The 25,579-nt window shown below is 42.2% G+C and overlaps 1 protein-coding gene across 3 annotated transcripts in view; it reads left to right on the forward strand.

Moving 5' to 3' along the window:
* LOC146809213 (uncharacterized) overlaps positions 1-25,579 on the forward strand; it is a 216,436-nt gene that overhangs the window by 115,741 nt on the left and 75,116 nt on the right. For all 3 annotated transcript variants that reach the window (XM_085616032.1, XM_085616035.1, XM_085616033.1), the window contains exon 5: positions 1,607-1,713. In XM_085616032.1, the coding sequence (XP_085472158.1) occupies positions 1,607-1,713 (107 nt within the window). The remainder of the gene's footprint in view (positions 1-1,606; positions 1,714-25,579) is intronic.

Genomic DNA, 25,579 nt, shown 5'->3' on the forward strand with positions numbered 1-25,579 from the left:
TAGATATATAGATATATAGACATATGTTTGTTAATTATTTACATAATTTTAAATTTATAAAATACATTAAAATAATGAGGTTTATAAAACTTTTAAAGTAAATATATATATTAATTATTATATATGTGTGCTTAACTGAAGTAATTTTATTACTTCCTATATATTTGTTAAGTATTTATATTAAAAACAATATACTGTACAACTATATTTTTGACATCGATATTTATGTTCCAATATTTTTGTGCCTACTATTAAAAATATAGGATGTCAATATTTTTGACATAGATATTTATTAATCGATATTGTGGTATGGGTATATTTTAGGTGTTGATATTCTATCATTGAACAATTGTAATGTATACAGAACACAGATGTCCAACTTGTGCTTGATCTAAATATAAGAGTTTCTGTTTCTAAGCCATTGGAGCCCTGGCATTGGATAACCTAAAGGCGTGTTTGTTTTTCCATGCATTTCATCATTAAAGAGTTGTCATGAGCTCATCCACTACCAGCCTACCTGTAGTGTAAGGTCTTTATGTCACCTGTCTGTACTTATGCACTACTGTGCTAGGTCTGACAGTCATACTTTTTCTGTTCTTGCCGGAAACTAGCACAACTCACTCCCAGACTATCTCTGTGCACAAAATCAAATTCTCCCCCTTTGTAAATCTTTAAAAACTTCACTGGATAATAGGTTTCCTGTTATTTCTTGTTTCCTTTTCATCTTTGTTTCTTTTGTCAGGACATCTCGCTGGTAATTACATACTTTACTAATCAATGCATGCATACCATGAATAACATAATGAATGATTGAGTGTAGAAGGCACCATTCTTCATTCAGTCATTGTGTTAATATATCTTTGTCCTAGCTTTAGAGGAATTAGGGTTAATGAAATGAAAAATATGTGCACATGATATAGGGAATAGGCTGAAAGTGGTGGCAAATCTTTGAAGTCAGACTAAGGCCCTGATTATGACTACCCCAAGAAATTCCAGTATATGCGGTAACTCTTGGTACTACAATTTCCCACCCCCGTAATTTTCCCCAGAAAATCAAACATTCCAAAATTTACCAAGTGAAAAATGTCCGATTTTGATGCAGTAAGCCCCAATATTGACATGTTCCACCACATTTTACATGATAGAACTCAGAATAGGTGAATATGATTGCAGCTCCTAAATTCTGATCCCCAGTGTATCTGTTTTCAACATGAGGAATGCCTATTTCTTCTGGACCATTCATAATGAGATTGGAGAGAATTGAAGAGTCCCCAGTTTCAAGACTGAGTTTTCAGCCTGGAGTAGAATTCACTGTCTTCATTCCTTCCAGCATAGGTATGGAATCTTAAAGAACATTTTGACAGTGGATGCTACCCCTTTGACTGTTACTTCACTTTGAACTCTAAATCAATTCTTAAATATCTTCAATACTTTTATGGATCCAGCAGAGAAGATTGATGTTAGGTAGCAATTAACAGTTATATCATCTGTAGCCTGAATGATACTGTAAGCTATGGAAAAGGATTATCGCTTGTAATGCTGCTGTTATTACAAAGTACAGATTGGTTTGAATACGATTGTCACATGATTTAATTTATCTCTGCAGGGTATTGACTTTCTCTTATATGAATATGGTTCTGAATGCGTTGCTGAAAACATGATTACTGAATACAAAGCGATATTTGAAGCTGTTCGTTATGCAGATAAAACAAGGTAAGACAAATATGGGGAAGAGACCAATCTTTCAATCACTGTGCAAGTCACAGATATATATTTCATAATAAAATAACTAGACCAATCAGACAGCTGTGGAACATTGTGAGTTACTACAAAGTGGCAGAGCAGGAATTTTACATCTGCTGTTAAAAGACATATGAGGCCATTAGACAGAGGGTAAGCCCTTTATGGCTCCGTCCCTTTATTTTTCCATATATCTAACTCCTCAGTTCAAATGCTGAAGCCTTACAGAAGCATTACTAGTGAATGCAGCCAGGTTGAGGGTGTATGGTGTGTACTGGTAATGAACCAACCTATATAAGCCATCTCCCTTGAATGGCTATATGAATTTATGAAGCTTGTATATAAAACTGTAAACCATCTCTTTGTGTGAACTTTCCACTGTGTTACAGGGTGGGGTGACAAGAACTAACCCAAGTGAGAGGAAAATACATGTTATTTGTTGTTTAAAATTCCCTTTATTTTCAGGACATCTTTGCAAAGGGATTCTACAGTTTATTTCCTTTGAATGCAAGTCCTCATTTACTATAGAAAGACAACTAGGTTTCACAGTTGCAAGTTATATACCTAGACTGGCAATATCTTGTTACTTTGGATTCAGACATGCAGCTTTGTTTACTTGGATAAATATATGTATCAGACATTCAGCCTCAAATGTAACCAGTGCCTTAAATGGAAAGCCAGGTTATCGATTCCATTTAGACTCTGACGGGCAGCCCAAAAGTCCATTAGATTAGTGATGACTTTAACCTCCCCCATCATCTTCAGCAGAGGACTGTCCACCAAAGAGAAAACTTACTCCCAGGCAGATGGGGATCTTTGTACATTCAGTTGATCTACCAGTATGACAGGTTCACCAATGGAACTAACCATTTGCCAAAAGACGCAAACAAGCACCATGTGTGATTCACCTGCTCCACCAAGCATTCTGTACTTCAAGAAAAAACTCCCCAGGCTAGGGTTTGTTCTTGTAAAGAAAAGTTACAGTGTTTTTGAAGCACAGTGATATTTCTTCTGCACTTGGAGATCAGGGTCCATTTCCTTAGAATGGGCCAGCATGGTGGCCTCATGTAGAGAAAATGAGTGATGGTCTCTGCTTCCAAAATTGAGCCATGTGGCAGATCAGCCATTTGGTCAAAGGTTTGGAATGGCAAATCCAGCTCTTCTGACAGAAAACTCTGCATTTTTCCCAACTTTAATTAAGCGAACAACTTTGTCTGATTGATGCATCCGCCAATTTAGGGTAGATGTACCAAGCTGCCTCCAATGTCTCTTCACGCCATGTAATACAGGATCTGTTTTCCTTAGTCAAAGAACCAAACAGTCAAACACATACTATGATTATCAACTTATGCCTATCTATTGTTAAGGCAACCATATAAAAAACACAGTGTTATATTTTACTGGATATCATTTGAACCATGAGTTTTTTATATTAAAATCAGAGCAAACGCTCTTCTTAGTAGACAAATATGAGAGAACATGTGCACTATGCACTAATGGGCATTATGGCATTTATGGTCCCCACACAGAGAAACAAGCCTTATATTGAGTTTCAAAGTTCTTTGAAAGCAGAAAAACCTCTCGAATTCCATGTCTTAACTTTTTGGGGGACAACGAATATCAGTTCCATGCTTTTGTGATGAAATTTAAACAGTTTTTAAAACTCATTGTTTGATTTTAGAGAGGCAACATTGCAGAATGATGTATGGAATCAGAGAGTCATGAATATAGCAACAGTTGAGCTCATGTTTATTCATGAAATTTAATTAAGGTTTTACATAAACACCAATGTGGGTATGTGAGAGAGGAAATCCTCTGACATTGTATATTCAATAATTTAATATCCTGATCTAGAATCCATCTAGAAATTACCAGTAGTTTCTTGCAGAAATCCTTTTAAAAGGAGGCCAGGCAAGTGGACTACATTGCCAAGCATCTATGCCAACAAAAGTAGATATTATCATATTTCCCAACATCCATCTCTGCTGGAAGGTATGTCACTGCTTTAACCACAACCTCCCCAAAATGTCTGCCATTTATCCTACTTAACTCCTCAGGGTCTCCCAACATCTAGGTGGCCATCTCTCTGGACAGAGCCAGACAATGGCATTTTCTGTTTTATCCTCTTATGAGCTGGAAAAGGGCCTTGGAACAAAACAACTCTAAATGCAGCAAGCAACTACAAGGTAAGATGTGCCTAGCCCAGCACTCCTCAGTACCATCCCTACAATCACACCCAAACTCACTTCACACAAAGACTTACACAGCATTAAGAATACAAGAGATACCATCTTAAGGGTAAACACACAGGGTATCACAGCATGTCACCAATCAACTCAATCTAAAGGCCATAGCTTCAACTTTTCATTCTTGATATCGCTGACCATCCAGTGCAACCTAAATACAGCTCTGGTTTGTACTGATAACTTTACCATCACAATCTCCCTGTTTAGCAACCCCAAGGTTAACCTGGAGTATACTTCAAATCTTTAGATCCTTTGAAGGATCAAACACCTTGTGCAAAAAGTAATATCTCACCCTACCCAATTCAGTTTCCAACATCAGCTCTCTCCAAAACTGCTTCACCTTCAACAGCATGAACTAAAATACACAAGATCTTGCCAAAACACTCCTCACCTTCGTACTCCGAACTACTTGCCACCAACAAACAATCCATCTGCTGGGAAGAAAGAAAAAGGACAAAAAGCAGAACACACTAAAAACCTTGTTTTACGAAGAGCTGTGCACTTAGTGCATTGACAATTCATCACATCAGTCACATCCAACTACTATACCAACTCCATTAATTAAACAGCCTAAAGAAACAGAAAGCTGTTCAACACTATCCACCATTTCAAAACCTCCCACTTGATCTTATACTCCTACAGTGCCCAAGCAAGTTTACAGTCATCATCTTTAGCCCAAAAATACAACTCTTCAGGAAGTAACATCACTGGTTTCCTGCCAGAAAAAAACTTTAAAGGAAGATGCCAGACAAGCAGACTTCATGCTACATAATCTATCTTCAGAGAAAGTGACATCCTTACATTTTCCAGTATCCACCTGCACAAGGAGGGACATCACTGCATTTCCCAGCAACCAACTCTACAGGAAGTGATGTTACTTCCTTCCTTTTCTCCACGTTACTCAACTCCTCATGGTGTCCAACCACCTAGGCATTCCTATCAAAGGGAAGAACAGATACGAGCATTGCCTGTTTGGGCCTTTTAGGCCCAGGAATGTCCTTGGGCAAGAACCCCGGTTCCCTACAAACTTCAAGTCATCAACCCACACTGCCTGTCCCTACAAACTTTTCCAGAGCTAGACAACAAAGACACTGCCATGGCAGTCTCATATTACATAAACCCAACCTCATGCACAGTACACTAACCATCACACAATCTCAAACTAATAGACACATATTACACTTCAAGTTTAATAACTTGCAATCTGTAGTTCTTCACACTCCAGAAATCACAGAGTGTATCAACAATACCAAGCTTGACATGCTCCTCACCACTTTCTTGGTGACTTCAACATCTCAGACAATGCAAGCATGAAACAAAAAAGAGACACCCTATTCAAACTCATTGACATACTTAATGTGCTATAGCACAATGAAACAACCAACCAAGCAAGATATACCAAAGGCCACATCCTCAACATTGTCTTCTCAACATCTCCAAACAACTAGTGCAACTCACTCATAGTTCTGCATTGGATTGGACCCACCAACTCAACATTTCTATATGCCTGCTGAGAATTCAAACAGCAAACAAAGCAAAACCTACATTCAGATCTTTGAAAGACTACTCCCTTGACAACCTACCACTTAATCTCTCTACATGCAAACCCCACCTCCAAACAAAAATCCTTCTAAATGACTTCAAAAAACCATGCAAACACGACTGCTACAAATAAAACAAACACAAGCCATAACATTCTGCACACTGGTACTCCAAAGACCTCATCAATAAAAGGTCTGAAAATACAGACGATCATCCAACAAAGTCTATATTTAACTCCATGATCACATCATTGACAACAATATACTGCACAACTACTTACCAGGCTTTATATCATAGACGAGGTCTTCCTGGCTGTAGGTGAAGATGATCAATTCATCCTCATAGAGTCTGATACCTCAGCTGCCTTCAACACTGCCCCCTCAGCACACTCAAAATCACCTCCTCGTCTACATCATGAAGTATTATGTGGGATTCAGTGTCTCAGAAGATCCCTATCATCTGTGGAGTGCCCCAGGCTTAAGTACTACTGCCGATATCTTCTATTTCTACCTGGAAACACTTTGGCCTCTAGTCAAAGATAACACATCCAAATTCACTAATTTGATAACTTCTCACAAGTGTAATTTAAAGTCTCCTCTGGTCTAGACAACATTTGCCTAAGACACTGCTTGCACCTCATCTAGGCCTTAGTCTTAAGCACTTACCTACAGTGGTTTCGCACCAATAAAGAATTCCTATTATTTGCTAAGAACTGCAAGTAGGAAATAGGACATAGATGGCTAACTGGCTTGAACTTTGACGTCTTCAATAGCTAATCTTCACCCTCATACTTGTATCCTATGTCAAATCACCCAGATTTACAAGGGACATCACTCTCACACCCAAGGAACACATTGTGAAGAAAACATGGATGGTCTGATACCATCAATATCTATTGAAGAAAGTGAAACAGTTTCACTCAGAAAGTGACCCCACAACTGATGTTCAGTCCTTCATAATCTTGCATCTGGATGGTGGAAATGCTCAGCTCCCTGGCCCACCAGACATAATATAGGCCCCCTTTCAAGGCATCCTACTACGCTAACACCATCTCATTCACCTTTATGTTGCTAGGACTCCACTGGGATTCTTGCCAGCCCACACTATCTTAAAACCAACTGCATCTTCTACAGAGCCATCGCATATAGGCCCCCCAGCTATCTAGCTAACAAGCTGACCATCTCTGATGACTCTCACCGGGTCTGGAGCCAAGACGGTCTATCATCATAATATGGTTTGCAATATCATAGGAAAATATTGTGGTATTCAGAGCATTGTGGGGCATTATATTGGAGGCAAGAATATTATATTTTTTGTTAACTTTGTAAAAAATGCCTTATATACATATAACCATAGTATTTCGTACAAGAAATACTCCAATTGCAGGAAGTTAAATGTCACCTGTAGACTGCAGCACATATCGTGCCATCTATTTTGCTGACCAGGAAAATGTGTCTTCAGGCCTATATTTCTCACCTGACTGCTAAATCTTTACAACATGAGGGCAGACTGGTCAAAATAAACCTTTTTTGTCATGAGGGAAATCTACTTTCAAATATAAAACAAGTCACCTGTAAGTCGGCCTTGAGGCTAATATAATTGAGGATGCCTAGTATTTGATAGTGGAACATATAGAAATTAACAGTTGAACTAATGTAAAATATGCGGCACAACGTGTGAATAATCTCTACAAGATAAATCCACGTACATACTTACAGACTTCCCTATATCATCAGTCAACTCTGTGAACGCTGCACAAAAAAATGGATGTCATATATATAGAAAATAATATATTTATTCTGATGTTATAAAATTGTGTTTTATAAATTCCATACACATTATGCAACATATTAAACAACATAAGACATAATTCACATATATCTGAAAGAATTACCACAAAGCTGAATTAATTGAACATAAAATCTTTGTTTCTGAGAAACATGTATTAATTTTTCAGATATATTTATAAGCTATGGTTTATAATTTCATCAGTTTCATGCAAAACCACCAAGGAGGGTATCCTTCAAAAGGTGGTCAAAAAATAAGAGTTGTTTTTTTAACTCCCATTGGAATCTTTGCCCTACAAAATAGATTGAAACTCAGTAAGGAATTGCATCAAGCTTGAAATGAAACTAAAATATTTTTCAGAGATGTGCTGTTGCTTTGTTTGAAGTAAATCCATTCAGTTGTTTTCAAGGGACTGGCATAACAATAATGTGTCCAGTGGGTTGAAAGTGGTAAACAAGATAGTTGGACCATTATTTTGCAGACAGTCCTCAAACCCATGTGAATAGACTTCAAGTCTATTTACATTAAACTCATTTGGAAAAAGAAACGTTTAGCTCTTGCTATTGTTTTTGAATTTGCAGAACCAAAGTTTGGTCCGCGAACCCATTAAAACAGGGTGCACAAATGAAATCGCTGGCCATGTTAGAGGTCAGGCCCTGTGCCTTATCCAGGCCATGCATGCTTGAAGAAACTATGCATTCTTGGCAGGCAAACTGCAGTAGTTTATCTAATAATGATCAAAGAAAGCACTTTGCCCGATTTCCACAGAACTGAGCCCCCTGTTGCTGCAGTTGCATGAAACTTCAAATACTAAGGGGTAGGCAAACATGCTAAGGTTCTGACAAATTTCATATTCGTCTATAATATCAGCACAAAAGAATGCAGATCAAAAAAAGATCCCCACTTTAAGTTTGCCGCTTCACCAGATATGCCTAAAACATGAGATCCCTGCTCCACTTGCTAACAGCCTGTCAAATATAATGTTACTTCATTAAGCACTGGCAACCCTATGTTCAAATGAACTCTGTCCACCTTCCTCAATTAGCACATAACTCGATTTTTCAATTGTAAGCTGAAGATTATAAGGTTTACTCTTGAATGGAGAGACCCGCATGGGGCCACCCGGGTCTCCTAGGACTACCTCTAATATAGCAATAATTATAGCAATAATTGTTTTATTCAGATGAACTCAGAGTGGAGCCCCAGCTGCACAGCCTCAAAAAGTGATACAGAGGCAACTAAAATCAACAAGCATAGAGATACAATATGTACATTTAGTAGTTGGGCAAAGACACGCCTATAATGGAAGTTTCCAGGCATATGCAACTGGGCAATGCAATACAAAAAAAATGAATTTTAATTCTAGTATCTAACACAATCTAACACAGTCGAAGGTCGTTTCACCCTGTGTCTGCCACCAGACAAGAGGGAGAGGGCCTCTATCTAGAGGGAAAGGTATGCACTACTATGAACAGTCTATTCATTATTGAAACTAAGCATAAACAAAACTTAACAGAGGCTATTTCTCAGAAACAATGAAGGATTAGTTTAGATCATGATTTAAAATGGCGTCCACAAAGAAAATGTTGCCGCAAATGCTAACTTATATAGGGCACTGTGTACGCCATCTCGGCTCCATTATAACAGACCCTCCGTTTAGCATGAGCTAAAAAATTTGCGGACCATAGAAAAAAAAACGGAATTGTAAATAATAGTAAAATATGATAATAGGGTACAATTAGGAACATTCCATATTGTCAACATTAGGGAGCAAAACTGCAAGAAGAGATGAATTCTCAAACATTCCTTCGTCTACATGCATCATATCATCAATATCTTTCTGAGGCATTATAGCTGCATTGATGTCATGGATTGATATTTTCTCTTTGGGTGTGAAAATGGTGACAAAATAGGAGCAAAAAAAAGGAAGATACTGAACGAGGTTACAGCAAAGCATCAATACCTAACTCTAATTTCCATTCTTCATTCCCTTAATGTTTTCGAGAATATCTAGAATGTGTTTTGTAATATTCTTTTCCATATTCTTAATGCCGACCACACACTGATCGCCAACTACCGTGCATACACCTCCACTCTTAGCTAGGATAAAATCCACTGCATATTTAGTTTGTTCCAAATATATCCGCATACTTTATAACTTAGTGGCAATGTCGCGTAAAGCTGCCACTGTAGTATTAGATAAAATTTGCTGTTTACATCCAAAGTGTTCTCTAGCTTTCTCACCCCTGGCCATGGAAGTACCACCCAATGTAAAAATAGAGGAAAGGATGTATCTAAAGGTGATACCATTACTGTAATTATTGACTTCTACATCTGTCACTTGGCATCTCTCCAGGGAACACCAAAAGGGAATAACATTCCAAGGGCTGCATCTTCTGTACCATTATAGACATTGGAATAAGTCCCATTAGACAAAAATAAAAACCCTGGGTGTGTATAAATCAGCCCCTCATAATCCACTGCAGCATACCTAGATTTCCTTTCGAATATACTTGGATCCTCTCTATTTGTGAGAGGCACTGCGTTTTTGTACAACAATATTCCTGCGCAATTGATATACAATGAGGTATCCATACTTTTCACAATGGGGCAACAGGCAGGGTAATAACTAGCCTCTAGAGGAACTGTCAACTCTTTGCAGTGCCAACCTACTAATGTTACATTCTGTTCTTCCATATAAAAATGATCGCAATGTGTATTATTATCACAACCCGGATAACCCACCCCCTGTGGCTTTCTATGGTATAGACATGGCCCCGGAAAACCAAAACCAAACACTCCATTCACTTCTATCAATTGGGGTGGACGAGTATTCATGTAATTTACAAGTGACAATGGATATGCAGTCCACAAACTGGTGACAGATCGAGTGGGGTAACAAGCAGTCCCTTCACCAAAAAACCTCTTATGTGTTTCCAAAAATACATTACTCGGAGCCGTTCTCTTAGTATGTCTTAGGGAAATGACCTTGCCCTTACTACGTAAATGCACACTTTGAGCATCTTCCAAAACCTATGATACCCCACACAATATTTTTATCAGTAGAATCAAAAGAACGACACACAATACTTTTCTTTTCCCTGACCATGTCCCACTATACTGTACAATAGGAACAATTGGCTGGTCCTCCTCTGCAACGTTTCAGCCAAAAGGATGCATAATGATTTTAAAGGAATAAGATGCAAGATAATATAATGTTCTCAGTGTCCGTTACAGCCTCTCTGGTACAGGCTCCTATTGTCCATCAATAATTGGCGCTCTAGAGCACCAGCGGTGGAGATTGCTCTGTCCTAAGCTCTTCTCCAAAACTCACGTCGACGATGGTTGCAAACTTTAAGTATACTTTCTCTTTTTCTGACTAGTTTTCAAACAACCGAGGCAAGGTAAACACAAAATTCTCACTCATTTCTATGATACGTTGGTACTGTTACTCGGCGCTACCTATCTTATAGAGTCCATCCCTAATCTTCTTTTTTCCTTAGACTCAGTAGCCCCCAGCCAAGGACATAAATTGTACCTGGCAGCCCCAGGCACTGTATGATCAGTGAACAAAGGCTCCGGGATATCTCGATTTCTGGTGGAATAGCCTCGTTCAAAACATCCTCATTCTCCTCAGATGTCTGTGTCCATGTTAGCTTGGCGTCACTAACAAACCTGAGCACTTGCTCACACTTGGTGTTGGGTGTTCCTTCCTTGACCCATTGATCGTATGTCAACGGCAAAGGAATCCTCAGGCAGTGAGTGGCGTGGACCCAGTACTTTTAACCAGCAACTTTTACAGCCGTCCGTGTCACCAACAAAACTTGCTCAGGGCCTTTCCTGCGGGGCTCCAGACTTCTTCCTCTGGACTTTTTTCACGAGAATGAAATCCCCAGACTGGATGTAGTGGCCGGTTCCCTCTGGTATAGGAGTTAGGGACTCCTGCACCTGTTGGTGAACAGAACATAAACTTTCTGTTAACTGGCCAAGATAGTCAAGAAACACAGGATATTCAAAATCAGTATATTTACGAGGATGTGGGACACCCCATTCATTTGCTGGGCATCTGAACACGACCTCATAAAGTGACAATCCAGTTCTAGGATGGGCTGTTGTTCTTGTTGACAGAAGAGCTAACGGCAGAGCATCTGGCCATTTTAACCCTGTTGTTTCCTGAATCTTTGCTCATTTCACTTTGGGAGTACCATTGTACTTCTAAACCAAACCCTCTGATTGCGGATGATTTGCAGCATTACATTTTTGTTTTGTATGCAAACCTTCTATAATCAATTTAATCACTTTCCCATTAAAATGACTTCCATTGTCACTCCAAATAATTGGAGGCAAGCCGAATCGAGAAAAGTATTCTTTAACCCCTTCACTGCTAGGCCTTTTCCACCCCTGTGCTAAGCCTTTTATGGGCTATTTGGGGTAGTGCGCGCTTAGGCCCCTGTAACATTTTGACCACATAAGGTATCCACGCCAAATTTGAGTCCCTTTCTTCCAACATCATGAGGATTCTAAAGGTACCCAGGATTTGTGGATTCCCCTGAAAGGGTCCCAGAAATAAGCCAAAATACAGCAAAATTTTGTTTTTTTGTGAAAAATGTGAAAAACGGACTGCAAATGAAAACATCTGGGATTTTCTCTGCAAATGTTTTCAAAAAAGGGTTTGTGGGGCTGAAATCACCATTTTTCCAGCTTTTAGGGAATGACAGACTTTTGTCAGAAAACCAACATTTTATACACACTTTTGGCATTTTTCTGGGACATAGCCTATTTTTGCTATTTTTTGTGCTTTCAACCTCCTTCCAGTTAATGGTAGAAATGGGTATGAAAGCAATAATAGATCCTGGAAAGCTATACATTTTTGAAACGTAGACTCAATTCTGAATTCAGCAAGGGGTCATTTGTGAAGATCCATCAAGGTTTCTTTATAGAAACTAACGGTTAAATATAGGAAAAATTGAAAATTAGTTGAAAAAAACAGCCTTTTGTGTCAACGTTTTCACCTGTAACTTCTTCTAATTAGGACATCTGTTTGAAAGCAATATACTGTTACATCAGATGGACCTTCCTGGTTGTGGGGATATATAGGACTTGTAGGTTCACCAAGAACCCGACGAACCCAGAGTCAAAAACTGAACAGCAATTTGCAATGGTTTTTTATTATGTTCCGGGTATATAGCAATTATTGTGGGAAAATGTATACATGGAAAAATCGGTATGAAAGACACCTATGTATTTCTGAAATGGTAACAAATTATAGAGTTTAGAAACAGTACATATTTGCACATTTTTTAAATTGGGAATACTCTTACTAGCTTGAGAATTATCGGTCATTTTTCAAAATGACTTTTTTTTACACAACGTCTTTCATTTGGAAGGCAGAAATGCATCACAAATCTATAGGTAATAACAGTTGCTTTACACATCTGAATTACTTGTGTGGGTATGCATAGTACCCACGACAGGAAATGGCTCAAAACCCAACGTGAACACACCACAGTTTCACAATGAAAATTTACCCTTTTTTTTGCGAAATGTCTAGCTGTAGTTTTTTAACACTAGCTCTGCCGGCACGTAGGGAAACCTAGCAAACCTATACATTTTGGAAAACTAGACACCCAGGGGAATCCAGGATGGGGTGACTTGACTGCATCCCATCAGGTTATGTTACCCAGAATCCTTTGCAAACCTAAAAAATGACAAAAAAACCACATTTTCCCCACATTTCTGTGGTGGAAAGTTCTGGAATCTGCGTGGATCCACAAATTTCTACCCACCCCGCGTTCCGCAAAGACTTCCGAGAAAAATGGTACCTCACTTGTGTGTGTCGGCCTAGTGCCCGCGACAGGAAACAGCACAAAACGCAATGTGGTCACACCTCAATTTCGCAGTGAAAAATGACCCTTTTTTGGCAGTGCCTAGCTGTAGTTTGTGAACCCGGCTTTCGTGGCTCCCCCAACGTTTCCCTACCCAGAGTCCCCTACAAACCTAAATTTTGGCTGAAAAAATCACTTTTTTCACTCATTTTTGTGTGGGAAAGTTGTGGCATCACTGGGCTCACATAAATTTCCCACCACCCAGCGTTCCCCCACGTCTCCCGATAAAAATGGTGCCTCACTTGTGTGGGAAGCCCAAGTACCCGCGACAGGCAAGGGCCCAAAACATTTTTTGATAGGCAATGTTGATGTCGCCTCACTGCGTTTTGGGCCCTTACCTGTTTGGGCAGAAAGTCCACTAGACGCCAGGGAGTTTTTTGGGCAAATTTTAATTAGGGTGGGGGCTGCCCAAAACGGGCATGCCAATGCCCCCACCCTAATTAAAATTTGCCTTAAAAAATCCCTGGCATCTAGTGGGCTTTTTGCCCCCCGGAGGGGCTGATTGGGGGCTACTGCCCCATCTGTCCCCCGTGGGGGCAGGAATGCTGTAATTTTTGAGGGGGTGGGGGCATGAGCATGCCCGTTTTGGGACCCCCCACCCTAATACAAATTTGCCCCCAAAAAATCCCCGGCGTCTAGTAGGCTTTTTGCCCCCCTGGCGGGGCAGATAGGGGCTAATGCAGTAATAATTAATGCACGATCAACGATTCGTCACAATACAGAATTGGCAGATTTGATAGAAATCCAGAAACTTGATTTGGCCTTCATCACAGAAACGTGGGCGGATGCCACCTCAAATATGGAACTAAATGCAGCACTTCCTCCAGGTTACTCTATGATTAGAGCAGATAGAGAACATAAACGAGGCAGAGGGCTCGTTATTATTTTCAGAGAAGAAATTAGAGTGTCGGGTTGTGCGAGAGGCAGTTCGCCAGAGTGCGAAACCCTACCTTTCCAGATAAGTCTCCACGACAACTACACTCTAAATGGCCTCCTCATTTACCGTCCGCCAAAAACTCATAATACCTTGATGGAGAAGATAAGTCCCTTTCTAGAATCCAGTATAAAGCACTCTGACTTTACTGTTTTAGGAGACTTTAACTTCCATCTAGAAAAAGAAGATGATAAAAACACGGCAGCACTTACTGATTCAATGGCAAGTTTCTCTTTAAAACAAATCGTCAGTCAAGAAACCCATTACGCAGGACACACTCTGGACGGCATCTTTACATCCAATCCCACATTAAAAATAGTGGAAGTCATACCAGTTATATGGTCAGACCACAAAGCCATAGTATTTACTATACAGGGTAAAGGGCAATCAAGAACACCTACTGTTAATCGGGATAAAACGGTTTACCAAGACTGGACAAATACTGATATCTCCAGGCTACAAGATGTACTAAGATCATCAAAGCCAAACTTGGAAACTGATTCAAACGGCATGGCCAATAGACTATACCTGTGGACCAAATCAGCGATAGAGATACTAGTTGCTAAGAAAACCTTCCTGTCTAACAGGAAAAAACCCTCCTAACCTTGGTTCTCGGACACACTAAGAGAACAAAAAAAAAGCATGCAGAAAGTCAGAAAGAAGGTGGAGAGAAAATTATGAGGAGGTGAGAAGAAAAGAGTATGCACAGACGTTACACGATTATAAAAAAAAACAATTAAAGAGGAAAAGTCCAAATATTTCACCAACAAGATCTTAGAATCAAAAAACTCCTGCAGTAAATTGTTTGACACAGTGAAAAAACGTACTAGTCCTCCAAAGAGCTATCAGAAGAAGGCTGACTTAGAGTTCTGCAACACCCTGGGAACATTTTTTACTGACAAAGTGGAGACACTATATAAATCACTAAATGATAGCTCACAGCTAGACTCTGATGACAGTACGGCAGGAAATTGCTTCACAGTACCAAGTACGAGGTTTTTCTCCGCCCACCTTCAGAGGAGCAGATCAGACAAACAGCTATGTCAACTAAGTCTGGAGCCCCCTCGGACCCTTGCCCCCCTAAAATCTTTCACATGCTTACAGATATGATTAGTGAACAGCTTACAACAGTGTTCTCGGAAATAATCAGGTCTGGAATTTTCCCCGATTCCTGGAAAATAGCATCTGTCCGACCGTACTGGAAAAATTAATTAACACGCAAATTTCAACCTTTATCATGGAACAAGAGCTCTAGATCACTCACAATATGGCTTCAGAGAAGGACATGGAACCGAGACAGCGTTGGTAATGGCAGTAGAAGAACTCAGAACTACACTGGATGAGGGAAAGAAGGCCGCCTTAATTTTATTAGATTTGTCGGCGGCCTTCGACACAGTCAATCATGGAATCCTAATTGAAAGACTGACAAAGTTAGGGATCCATGATACTGCCACCAAACTGCTTTCATCTTATTTAACAAACAGATCGTTCGCTGTAGAAATGGATGGGCTGGTCTCCAAATCTTTCAATCTATCATGTGGAGTGCCTCAGGGCTCTTCCCTCAGCCCCACTCTCTTTAATATATATGTAGCCCCATTGGTGGCCATAATCAGGAAAGCTGGCTTCTCGGTTGTTTCATACGCCGATGATACACAGATAGTGGTCTCGTTGTCTGACAACGTAGAGGAGACAGCCGACCGATTTAATATCTGCATGGTACAAATTAATACCTGAATGCAGAGAAATTACCTCAAACTGAATGGAGGAAAAACGGAGGTTCTGCTTTTTGGAGCTAAAACACCCTTTTGGTCTCCAAGATGGTGGCCGGCTGACTTAGAGGAATGTCCAGCCCCAGTCACAAAAGTGAGGAACCTAGGAGTCATAATAGACGAAAAGTTAACATTTGAATGGCAAATTAAGAAATTGGCCTCTATCTTTTGGGGTATATTGAAAATGATTAATAAAATCCGTCATTTTATTCCACTGGACTCCCTTAAAACTGTGGTTGTTGCTCTAGCCTTATCACGACTGGACTATGCCAATGCCCTTTATATGGGTCTTCAAACACAGTTTTTAACTAGACTTCAAAGGCTGCAAAATGCTGCGGCTAGAATGATCTTGGACATTCCAAAGTATGAGTCTGTCTCCCTCAAACTGAAAGAACTTACCTGTGGCCAAAAGAATTATCTTTAAGTCACAATGCCTTGCTTTCAAGGCACTGCAAGGGAATGAATCACACTATTTCAAAACACACATAAAAAAAGACATCCCATCCAGGAATCTGAGGTCCTCACAAGCACTCCTAGCAGTACCTAGATACAAGCAGGTGCGATGGGGGGGCAGAAGTTTCTTCCTGGGAACAGTAAAAATTTGGAACAGTCTACCGATGTCATTAAAGAATAGCAACTCACTAATGACTTTTAGAGGTTTGCTTAAAACATGGCTATTTAAGAACTAATTATTTAAGTATCTGGTGTTCCAAGCAAAATCGCATAGAATCCTTATATGTCGCTCATAGCGCCAAGACGCCTCTGGGCATTCGTGCGCTCTACAAGTCTATAAATCAAATCAAATCAAATCAAAGGTCCACAAGATGCCAGGGAGTTTTTTGGGCAAATTTTAATTAGGGTGGGGGCTGCCCAAAACGGGCATGCCAATGCCCCCACCCTAATTAAAATTTGCCTAAAAAATCCCTGGCGTCTACTGGGCTTTTTGCCCCCCCCCGGAGGGGCAGATTTGGGGCTAATGCCTCCATCTGCCCTCCAGGGGGGGCAGAGAGTCTGTCACTTTTGAGGGGGTGGGTGGGGGCATGGGCATGCTCATATTGGGCAGCCCCCACCACAAATTTGAAGAAAAATAAATCCCTGGCATAGAGTGGGCTTTCTGCCCCCTGGGGGGGGCAGATTAGGGGCTACTGCCACCAACTCCCCCCCAGGGGGGGCAAAAAGGCTGTACATTTTGCAGGGTGGGGGCATGGACATGCCCTTTATGGGCAGCCCCATCCCTAATAAATGATGTGGGTAAAAGTAAATATCCCTGATGTCTAGTGGGCTACTACCCCCATCTGCCCCCCAGGGGGGGGCAAAAAGACTAAATGACATTTGGGGGGAGCAAAAGCCCTTGCCCAAGGGGCCGCTCCCACTCCCTGGTGTCTAGTGGGTGGATCCCTGCTTGGGAATCTCCCCTTTCCAATGATACCTCTCCTGTCTTTCTACGTGCCCAGGGGGCTGAGATAGCCCAATGAAGACAGCGTGACGTGCGCATTGATCTTCATTCCACAGAAACCAGGGAGGGGCCGCTGGAGCTGGGGAAGCTCTTCCCCAGCTCCCAAGGTCAAAGGGATTAAAGAGAAATCCCTCTGCTTTCTGCAGCAGAGGGATTTCGTGCCCCTGGCCTCATGACGGAATGGTTCCGTCATGAGCACAGGGGCACCGATGCTCATGCGGAACCATTCCGTCATGAGCATCGAAGGGGTAAAGGAGTACTTTTGCCGTTGTAATGGCCATATTATCCTCAGTGGGATAAGCCTCAACCCATCTACTGAACACACTAGTACATATTTAAGCTTATTACATCTCTATGTAGTCCATTTGAAGGACTTCAAAAGAAAAAGTAGGTGGTGCAAAATAAAATTACCAGTTGGTGTAGGGGTACCCTTCCCTGGGTTATGCATCATGCAAACCATGCAAAGTTTCACCAAATGTGCAGCTGTCTTAGAAATCATGTTATAATGCCAAACAGGGGCTAACATTTTGCAAATGCCTTTTGCACTAATATGATCTGGACCATGGGACGTAGTAACCACAGGAAAGACATATGCATTCTGCAACATCCATTTATTTTCTCCAGATTTATCAATTCAACATTTAACTGTCTTGCCTCTTCGCTAATTCCTCTATCGTGGCTTCACTTGGAATCTCCTTCACACTTTCAACAGTGTTTTCAAACACTGCAACTTCTGGAACCCACCTAGCCGGACCTGCAACAAACATGAGTTTAGTTTTACTTCGGGCCGTCTCCTTAGCTACATGATCCGCAAATGCATTTCCTCTTCCCACGTCATCAGTCTTGGTACCATGAGAGGCAAGAAACCCTCTCCGCGCCCACAATCGGCCAAAATTATGTGCGACCCCAAACACGTACAGGCTGTCAGTATAAATATTGACAACCAGTCCTTCGCTCAATTCACAAGCTCGAATAAGGGTAGCAAGCTCAGCAGCTTGAGCCAACTGATAGGGGACCTGTGATGTCTCTACTATTGTTCGCAACGTAGTGATAGCATAGGCTGCAGTGGTGGTGCCATCTGGTAATTTAAAACAGGAGCCATCAACATATAGTTCTCCTTGGGGTTCAGATAAGGGAACATCAGTCAGGTCTACCCATACTTTCGTCTCTTATTCTGTCTGGGAATATGCAGTCATGTTTGTCGTCTGCATCATTCTCAGAAAGGAGGGGTAATAACCTGGCTGGATTCAGAGTGGCACATCTTTTATTCACAATATTGTTAGCAAACAATGTAAATCTGTAACCAGTAAGATGTGCACTGGTGAGGTGCTGTGTCTTAGTCTTATGCAAAAGTGTATCCACAGCATGGGGTACCATAACTGTAAAGTCTGTATCAAGTACGAGTCTCAATGATCGTCTGATTGAAGTGGCCAAAGCCGTGACCGCTCTCAGACAACTCGGAAGGGCCCTAGCCACAGGGTCAAGCACAGCAGAAAAATAAGCACAAGGCTTTTGTTTATCCCCAAATTTCTGTGTTAAAACAGAAAGTGTGCAACCAGCCATCCCATGAGCATAGAGAACAAGCAGTTTGTTATAGTTAGGTGTGACAAGCACCGGAGCCGAACAAAGCGAAGTTTTTAATTGTTCAAAAGACTGCTGACATTCAGGCGTCCAATGCAAAGGCTCATGTAGAGCTTTCATTGTTAATGCAAGCAAAGGTTTGATTAGTAACGAGTAATTTGGGATCCACTGACAACAGTAAGATGTAATACCTATAAAAGCACGTAAATCCTTTTGAGTCCGCGGAATGGGCATCTTATTAATGGTACTGATGTGCTCAGGGGTCAGTCTCCTACTCTCCTTCGACAGTAGGTGACCTAAATAGGCAACCCCCTGTCGACAATACTGACATTTCAAAAGAGAGACCTTATGTCCATGTTTTACCAAAAGCAACAACAATTTCACTGTACTATCCTTACAACCTTTAATAGAAATTAATAGATCATCGACATACTGTACTAGTACATTACCTGGGGAAAGCGATAGTGAGTCCAACTGACTTTTTAATGCTTGACTATGAATACTAGGACTCTCTGTATAGCTTTGAGGAGCGCAACAGAATTTAAAGCTTCTCCCGGCCAAACAAATGTCTACTGTCCGGATGTAAAGGAATACTGAAGAAGGCATTTTTCAAATCAATAACAGAAAAAACCTTAGCAGTAGGTGAGATCATCGTTAAAAGCATAGTAATTTCGGGAACCACCAGAAACGGTGGAACCACGATTTTGTTAACCTCTCGCAAATCAATAACCAAATGATAGCATCCTCAATAGCATCAGGGGAACCCGAAGGTGTACTTTTAAGGAGCGGAAGAATGGGACTATTACAGATATTGGCGGACTTTTCTTCAACCACTCCCTTTCATATCAAATCCTGAATAATTTGAAGACGAGCTTATTCCCCTGCTTGCAGTATTTTATATTGAGGAATACGGGGAAAATAGCATTATCTTAAACTTGTATAGAAACTGGTGGTATATGCAATAAACCCACATTTGTATCACCTGTGGCCCATAAAGTAGGGGGTACCGGAGTAAACTCATCTGGAAAGGGTGCATCCTAAGACAAACACTGACTGGTGTTGATATAAGGGCCCATAGTGACATAGACACCATCAGGAGAGCAATAAATGTTAGCATGCACTTCTTCAACAAATTCAATCTCATCAGGTTTTCACCACAATTAGATATTAACAAAAATGGTGACTCAACAGTAGGGGTGGGCGGAATTTGCATAGTCGCGCTACGCAAAGCTCCACGAAATGATAAAAAATCTCCGCGAGCATGCAGAAATTCCGCGAACACGCGGAATTGCTTGTTCGCGATGCTCTTTTCCTGTTCACGAACGCTGTTTGTGTGCTCGGGGGGAAATATCTCGCGAACACGCATTTTGAGAGCGTGAACAAGCATATAATTCCGCGAAGCCGCGGAACACAAAATTTTGGGCAATTCCGCGTTCTCCGCGGAACGCGAAATTACCCAAATTCTGCAAATTCCGCGAGCGGAATGGAATTTGCTGCCCAGGCCTACTCAACAGTAAAAGGGTCAACAGTAAATGCAAGGGGGCGAGAAATGGATCTGACAACCGGTACACCGGAAAAACCTACTGAAACATTATTCTGGCCAGACAGGGCTGCCCCAGGGACCATGTGTCGAGAAACAGAACTTTTCGGCGCACCTGTATCCACCCAAAATTCCTTAGTTGAACACTGCAAATCTGCTGTGACATAAGGACTACACTGATCTACAGGTATCTGAACAGGCCCCTCACCCTGTCCCTGGCTGTCCTAGCTGTAAGACATACCTGTCACATCATCCACATCATACCATCATAATGTGATTGTCCGTCTCTGGTGTCAACAAAATAATTATTGTCAGAGCGGCCCACAGGAGCTGCAGCATTCTCATTTCTGTCTGTCCCATGGCCTCTGCCACTAGAGCCACGTCCTCTAGGGGACACAACTTTCTGTAGCAGCACTGGGCACTGGCTACACCATTGCCCATCCTCCTTGCAATACGCACTCTGATTTTGTCCCAAAGTTATCGTTGACGGCTGCCTAGTACGCAGGAGTTGTCAAGAAGGTTCTCCCCATCCCCTGTTGTTTCCCCGAGATGCCTGCTGTAACAAAACTTTCGTCTTTAAATCCTATGTTTTTTATCTGTTTTGTCCTTCTCCTCCTGATCTCGATGCTCATAATATTGAGCCACATTCAGGATCACAGAGTGGGAGATGTAGACCAAGTAATTTCAGATGCCTGCAAATGAGTCATTATTTCAGGAAGAAGGTTAGTTACAAACCTTTCAACAAACAAACAGACTCCTCCTTCTATGGAAATATCCTGCCCACTGTAATTCAAAAACGTATCTTCAAACCTAGTGAAGAATCAAATACACTCTTGTCCTTCTTCTGCCGCCAAGCTGTCAATCTATCCCAACTTACTTTCTTAGGTTGAATACGGGTATGCATATATGTAATGATACGGCCAGGCAAAGCAAGTATCTCCGCACGTGGCTTATCTCCTGGCTTCCTCTTCTGATCCCACCCCTTAATCACATTCCAGGTACCACCCATCTCAGGTAACATGATCTTGAGTATGCACCTGCATATCAGCCAGAGTCATTACAGAAAATGAAGCAGCCTCAATTAATTCCTTATAATAGGCAGTGGGATTTTTCCTATGATCGGGCAACGTAGTCTTAAGGGCTAAAACCTTGCTCTTTTTCCATGGAGTATAAACCCATTTCTCCTGAAAACGGGCAAGGATGCCCTGTCTTGTAACCACACCATGCTGGTCTGTTATTGTATTGCTGGGTGATAAATATGGCGGACTTCACGCATGAGAAACTGAGTTATTTGAGTATGACTCCCATCATGCAACCAGCCTCTATAAGAAACTATGGTAGTAACATTACCAAACACCTGTCCTGGTTCCAAATCAGTAATATAAACACGATCTCTAATGTCAAATGTTATTTGGGGAGCCTCTGACCCAATGTGTGTATGCCAAAGATTAATCAATGTAGCAGACATATGTTGAAGAGCATGCTGTTGTAAGAAGGGCTCAAAATCGCAAATAACCTGCCAAATATCTTCCACACTGTAAACTGCATTACAAGCCCACTGCATGGCCTGACTCGCTATTTACGGAGTTTTATATAGCGCGAACTTGACCCGAAGGTATCCGGTATCAGAGCGCTTTACACAAGCACCAGTTGCATTACATGAGGACATATTACATTTTTGTTAGGCACGGGGAGATTAAGTGATTTGCCCAGAATCACAGGATGTTATGCGTCCTTGCCGAGACTTGAAAGTGTTTCCCCGATTTGAGGTTGACGGCCCTAGCCGGTCGGCCAACTCCGCTCCCTAGTGTACTCTTCTCTTCTTCCCCTATGTCACATTGATTCAACAGACCTATTTGTTCCCTAAATCTCACAAAATCCCTGTCATCAAACCCACATATAGGAGTATCAACATCCGAAAACTTTCGGGGGATGTATACCAGCAGGAGTAAGGGTAACAGGAGTAATAGGTAGAACTGTAGTCATTGATTACACCAAAGGAGAAAGAACAGGGGGCAAAGGAGTGGGGGTAGTGGATGTAAGAGATGCTAAAGTTGTCAAGGGTGGTAAAGAGAGAGAGAGAACAGGGGCACAGTAACCAGAGTTGTGGGTACAACAGTAGTTGATACAAGAGTAACTTTAGCAGACGATCTAGGCTGCTGTGTCGGCAAAGAAACAAAATATCTCCTCTGCGGGGCATAGGGAGGCAGGGGTTGGGTATCTAACAACTTTTCTACAAAATTATCATCATCCTCTTTGGTCACATAAGACTTATCAATTTGCAAACAAAATCTCCTGTCATGACAACCCCTTCCTGTCTCCTGCTTTTATCTATCATATGCCATAGCTTTCTGTGTAAGAGTCTGCATCCTTCCCTTCAGTGCATCCTTCTCCATTTTCAACCGTCTTTGCTTTGCCGTTTTCTGCCAAGTTTGAAGAGAGTCAAACATTAACTGTCTACTTCGTCTTTTAAACAACTATTTTTGTAAAAAGTCAATCTTTTGTTCATCGGGGGCATGGCCAAGCCACCGACCATAATGGCCGAGTAGGCTTGGAGCTCTGCCGTACTTCCTCGTCATCCATCTCCTTGAGCGTCGCTCCCTGCAGCAATGTGGTAGGCGATGGTGTGTAAGGAGCGGTGTGGGGCGGCCAGTGATCAGCGCAACCCCGGAGAACCCCTCAGGCTGCGCCAATATTAGTGCAGTGGGCCTGTGAGGGGAGAGGCCTATCGGCATGTGAGAAGCCAGAGGCTCAATTACATCGGAGCTGCCCAGCGCTCCTGACAGGCTGGGAGGAGCACAACGTGTGGCTTTGAGTGCCGCGATTGAAGAGGCTGGCAGCAACAAGGTAAGAGGTGGCGGTGCGGGCATTTAATACACCTGCCAAGGACCTGTGAGCACCACAGGCTTTCCCCCGGAGGTCCTGTGGTGACAGGGCACACTGGTGAGCCTTGGGGGCCGGTCAGCGGGCCGGGAGCTGTGGGACCACGTCAGAGCCCCACCCATACCTATATGGGCATCTCAGGGCTGCTGGCTACCACCCCACCATAGCTGGTTACCTCAAAAGAGACACGGATGGCCATGGATAGCAAATGCTGCACCCAGGAAAAACCTTAGAGGCGCAAATACTGGCCGAGCCACTGTGACTCCAGAGGAATGGTTGGAGCCTGAAACATTGGTGTATTGCACACCCACCATGGCAGTGCTGTTGGCGATTATATCCCCGCAAAAGTGCGCTGCTTGTTGCCCAGACTTTGGGCATGGTCTGGAGGGACCCGAAACAAAGTAAGCTCACTTTCAAACCACATACCTGCAGCGCGGCAACACAGCAAGTCAGCATGGTGGAGGGAGACACCATGTTGTTGGAACAAAGGACAGGCTCCAAGGCACCGGATGCCTGTTTTGATGCCTGAGACAAGAGGCTTGACACTGTGGGCGCCAGGCTTGACCAACAGTAAGGGTTCCTAACAATGGCAGAGGACAGGATTTCTGACCAGGAGGATGGAACTGCCCAAACTGCTAAAAAGCTTGAGAGCATGGAGAAAGTTCTTAAGTTCATTACCATCAACAATGAGGATTTGGAGGCAGTGGAGCGGCACGACAATGAAATGAAATGAAAATGAAGTTTTATAAAGCGCAACTGTCACTCCTGACGGAGTGACAAAATAGAGGTGGTGGGAATTCCCAAGTTCACCTACACTGGGCGGCTGGATGGATTCATGGAGACCTTGTTAATCAACCTCTTTGGACAGGAGTTCTTTACATCCACCTTGATGGTAGAATGCACGCATCACACCCTTGTACCATGCCTAAACCCAGGTTGCTCCCCAGACCAATCATAGCCCACCTGTTGAATTTTAAAGATCGGTACACAGCATTAAGGATGGCTCGAGAAAAAGGCACTCCAGAGTGGCATGGATCATCCATGTCTCTATATCCAGACTTTACAGCCATGGTGCAGGAAGCCAGGCGGAAGTATAAGGGGTGAAAGCGAGGCTCCTCAAGCTAGATCTGTGCTATGGGATGCTCTACCCTGCCCATTTGAAGGTGGACGTGGATGGCCAATCATGTGTGTTTGATTCCCCACATGATGCCCTGGAATTCTGTCGGGCATACACTCCAAATCAGGGCGTCAGCGGGGAATACCCTCCCCGCAACACTCTCAGACCATCATCCCTGACTCCAGTGCAAGCGCGGACCTCTTCACGGCTAGTTAAAATGAACATGCCATTCATCCCCATTGCACATATTAACGCCTGCTGCAGTGGTTTTTGCTTTTTTTTTTTCACCTTCGTGATAATGCTGCGGTGGCCGCCGCTTGAGGTGGACCATACTACATCCAATTAGGTGCTACGTCATCAACAGAACCGGGGTAACGGCATGGCGTTGCCACCCCCCCAGTGCAGATGCACTTACTAAGTTCGTTACAGCAATGTAGAATGTTTTTATCTCATTTAAGTTTGAAATTCATACTTGTGGGTTGGGGTTTTCCCCCGAAGTTTGATGCAGGGGATGGGCGGACAGTGGGGGTTTATGGAGTCTTCAACCAAAACTCTGAAATGTGGTTCTTTTGAATTTTTCTATTGCAGTGCAGCAGTGACTATACAAAAACAGGCAGTTCATGTAATACCATTCTAGAAAATGGTTAACAAGGTATACTCAGAAGCAAATGTTGTAATGATGTCATGGAATGTAAGTGGCCTCAACAACGCCCATCAATGTAAGCAAGTAACCAATTACATGCAAAGACACCAAGTGGATATTGCCTTCGTGCAGGAGACATATTTGGCCCCCTTGGAACAGTCCAACCTAGTGGCAAATTGGGGAGCGCACAGATATGTTGCATGCTTCATTTCCATTGCGCGAGGGGTTACAATACTGATTCATAGTCGGGTGCCCTTTAGGGAGGTGGCAGTGTATAAATATTCCGGTGGATGTTTTGTACTTGTCAAGGGATGCTTATTAGAACACTCAGTATTATGTGTTAATGTATATGCACCAAACATTGATGATCCCGACTTTTTCACTTCCATTCACGCATAAATAGAACGTATGGGGGTGGACCAAATTTAATTGGGTGGGGACCTCAATTCACTTCT

The sequence above is a fragment of the Triturus cristatus genome, chromosome 7 (genome assembly GCF_964204655.1).
Source record: "Triturus cristatus chromosome 7, aTriCri1.1, whole genome shotgun sequence".
Lineage (NCBI taxonomy): Eukaryota > Metazoa > Chordata > Amphibia > Caudata > Salamandridae > Triturus > Triturus cristatus.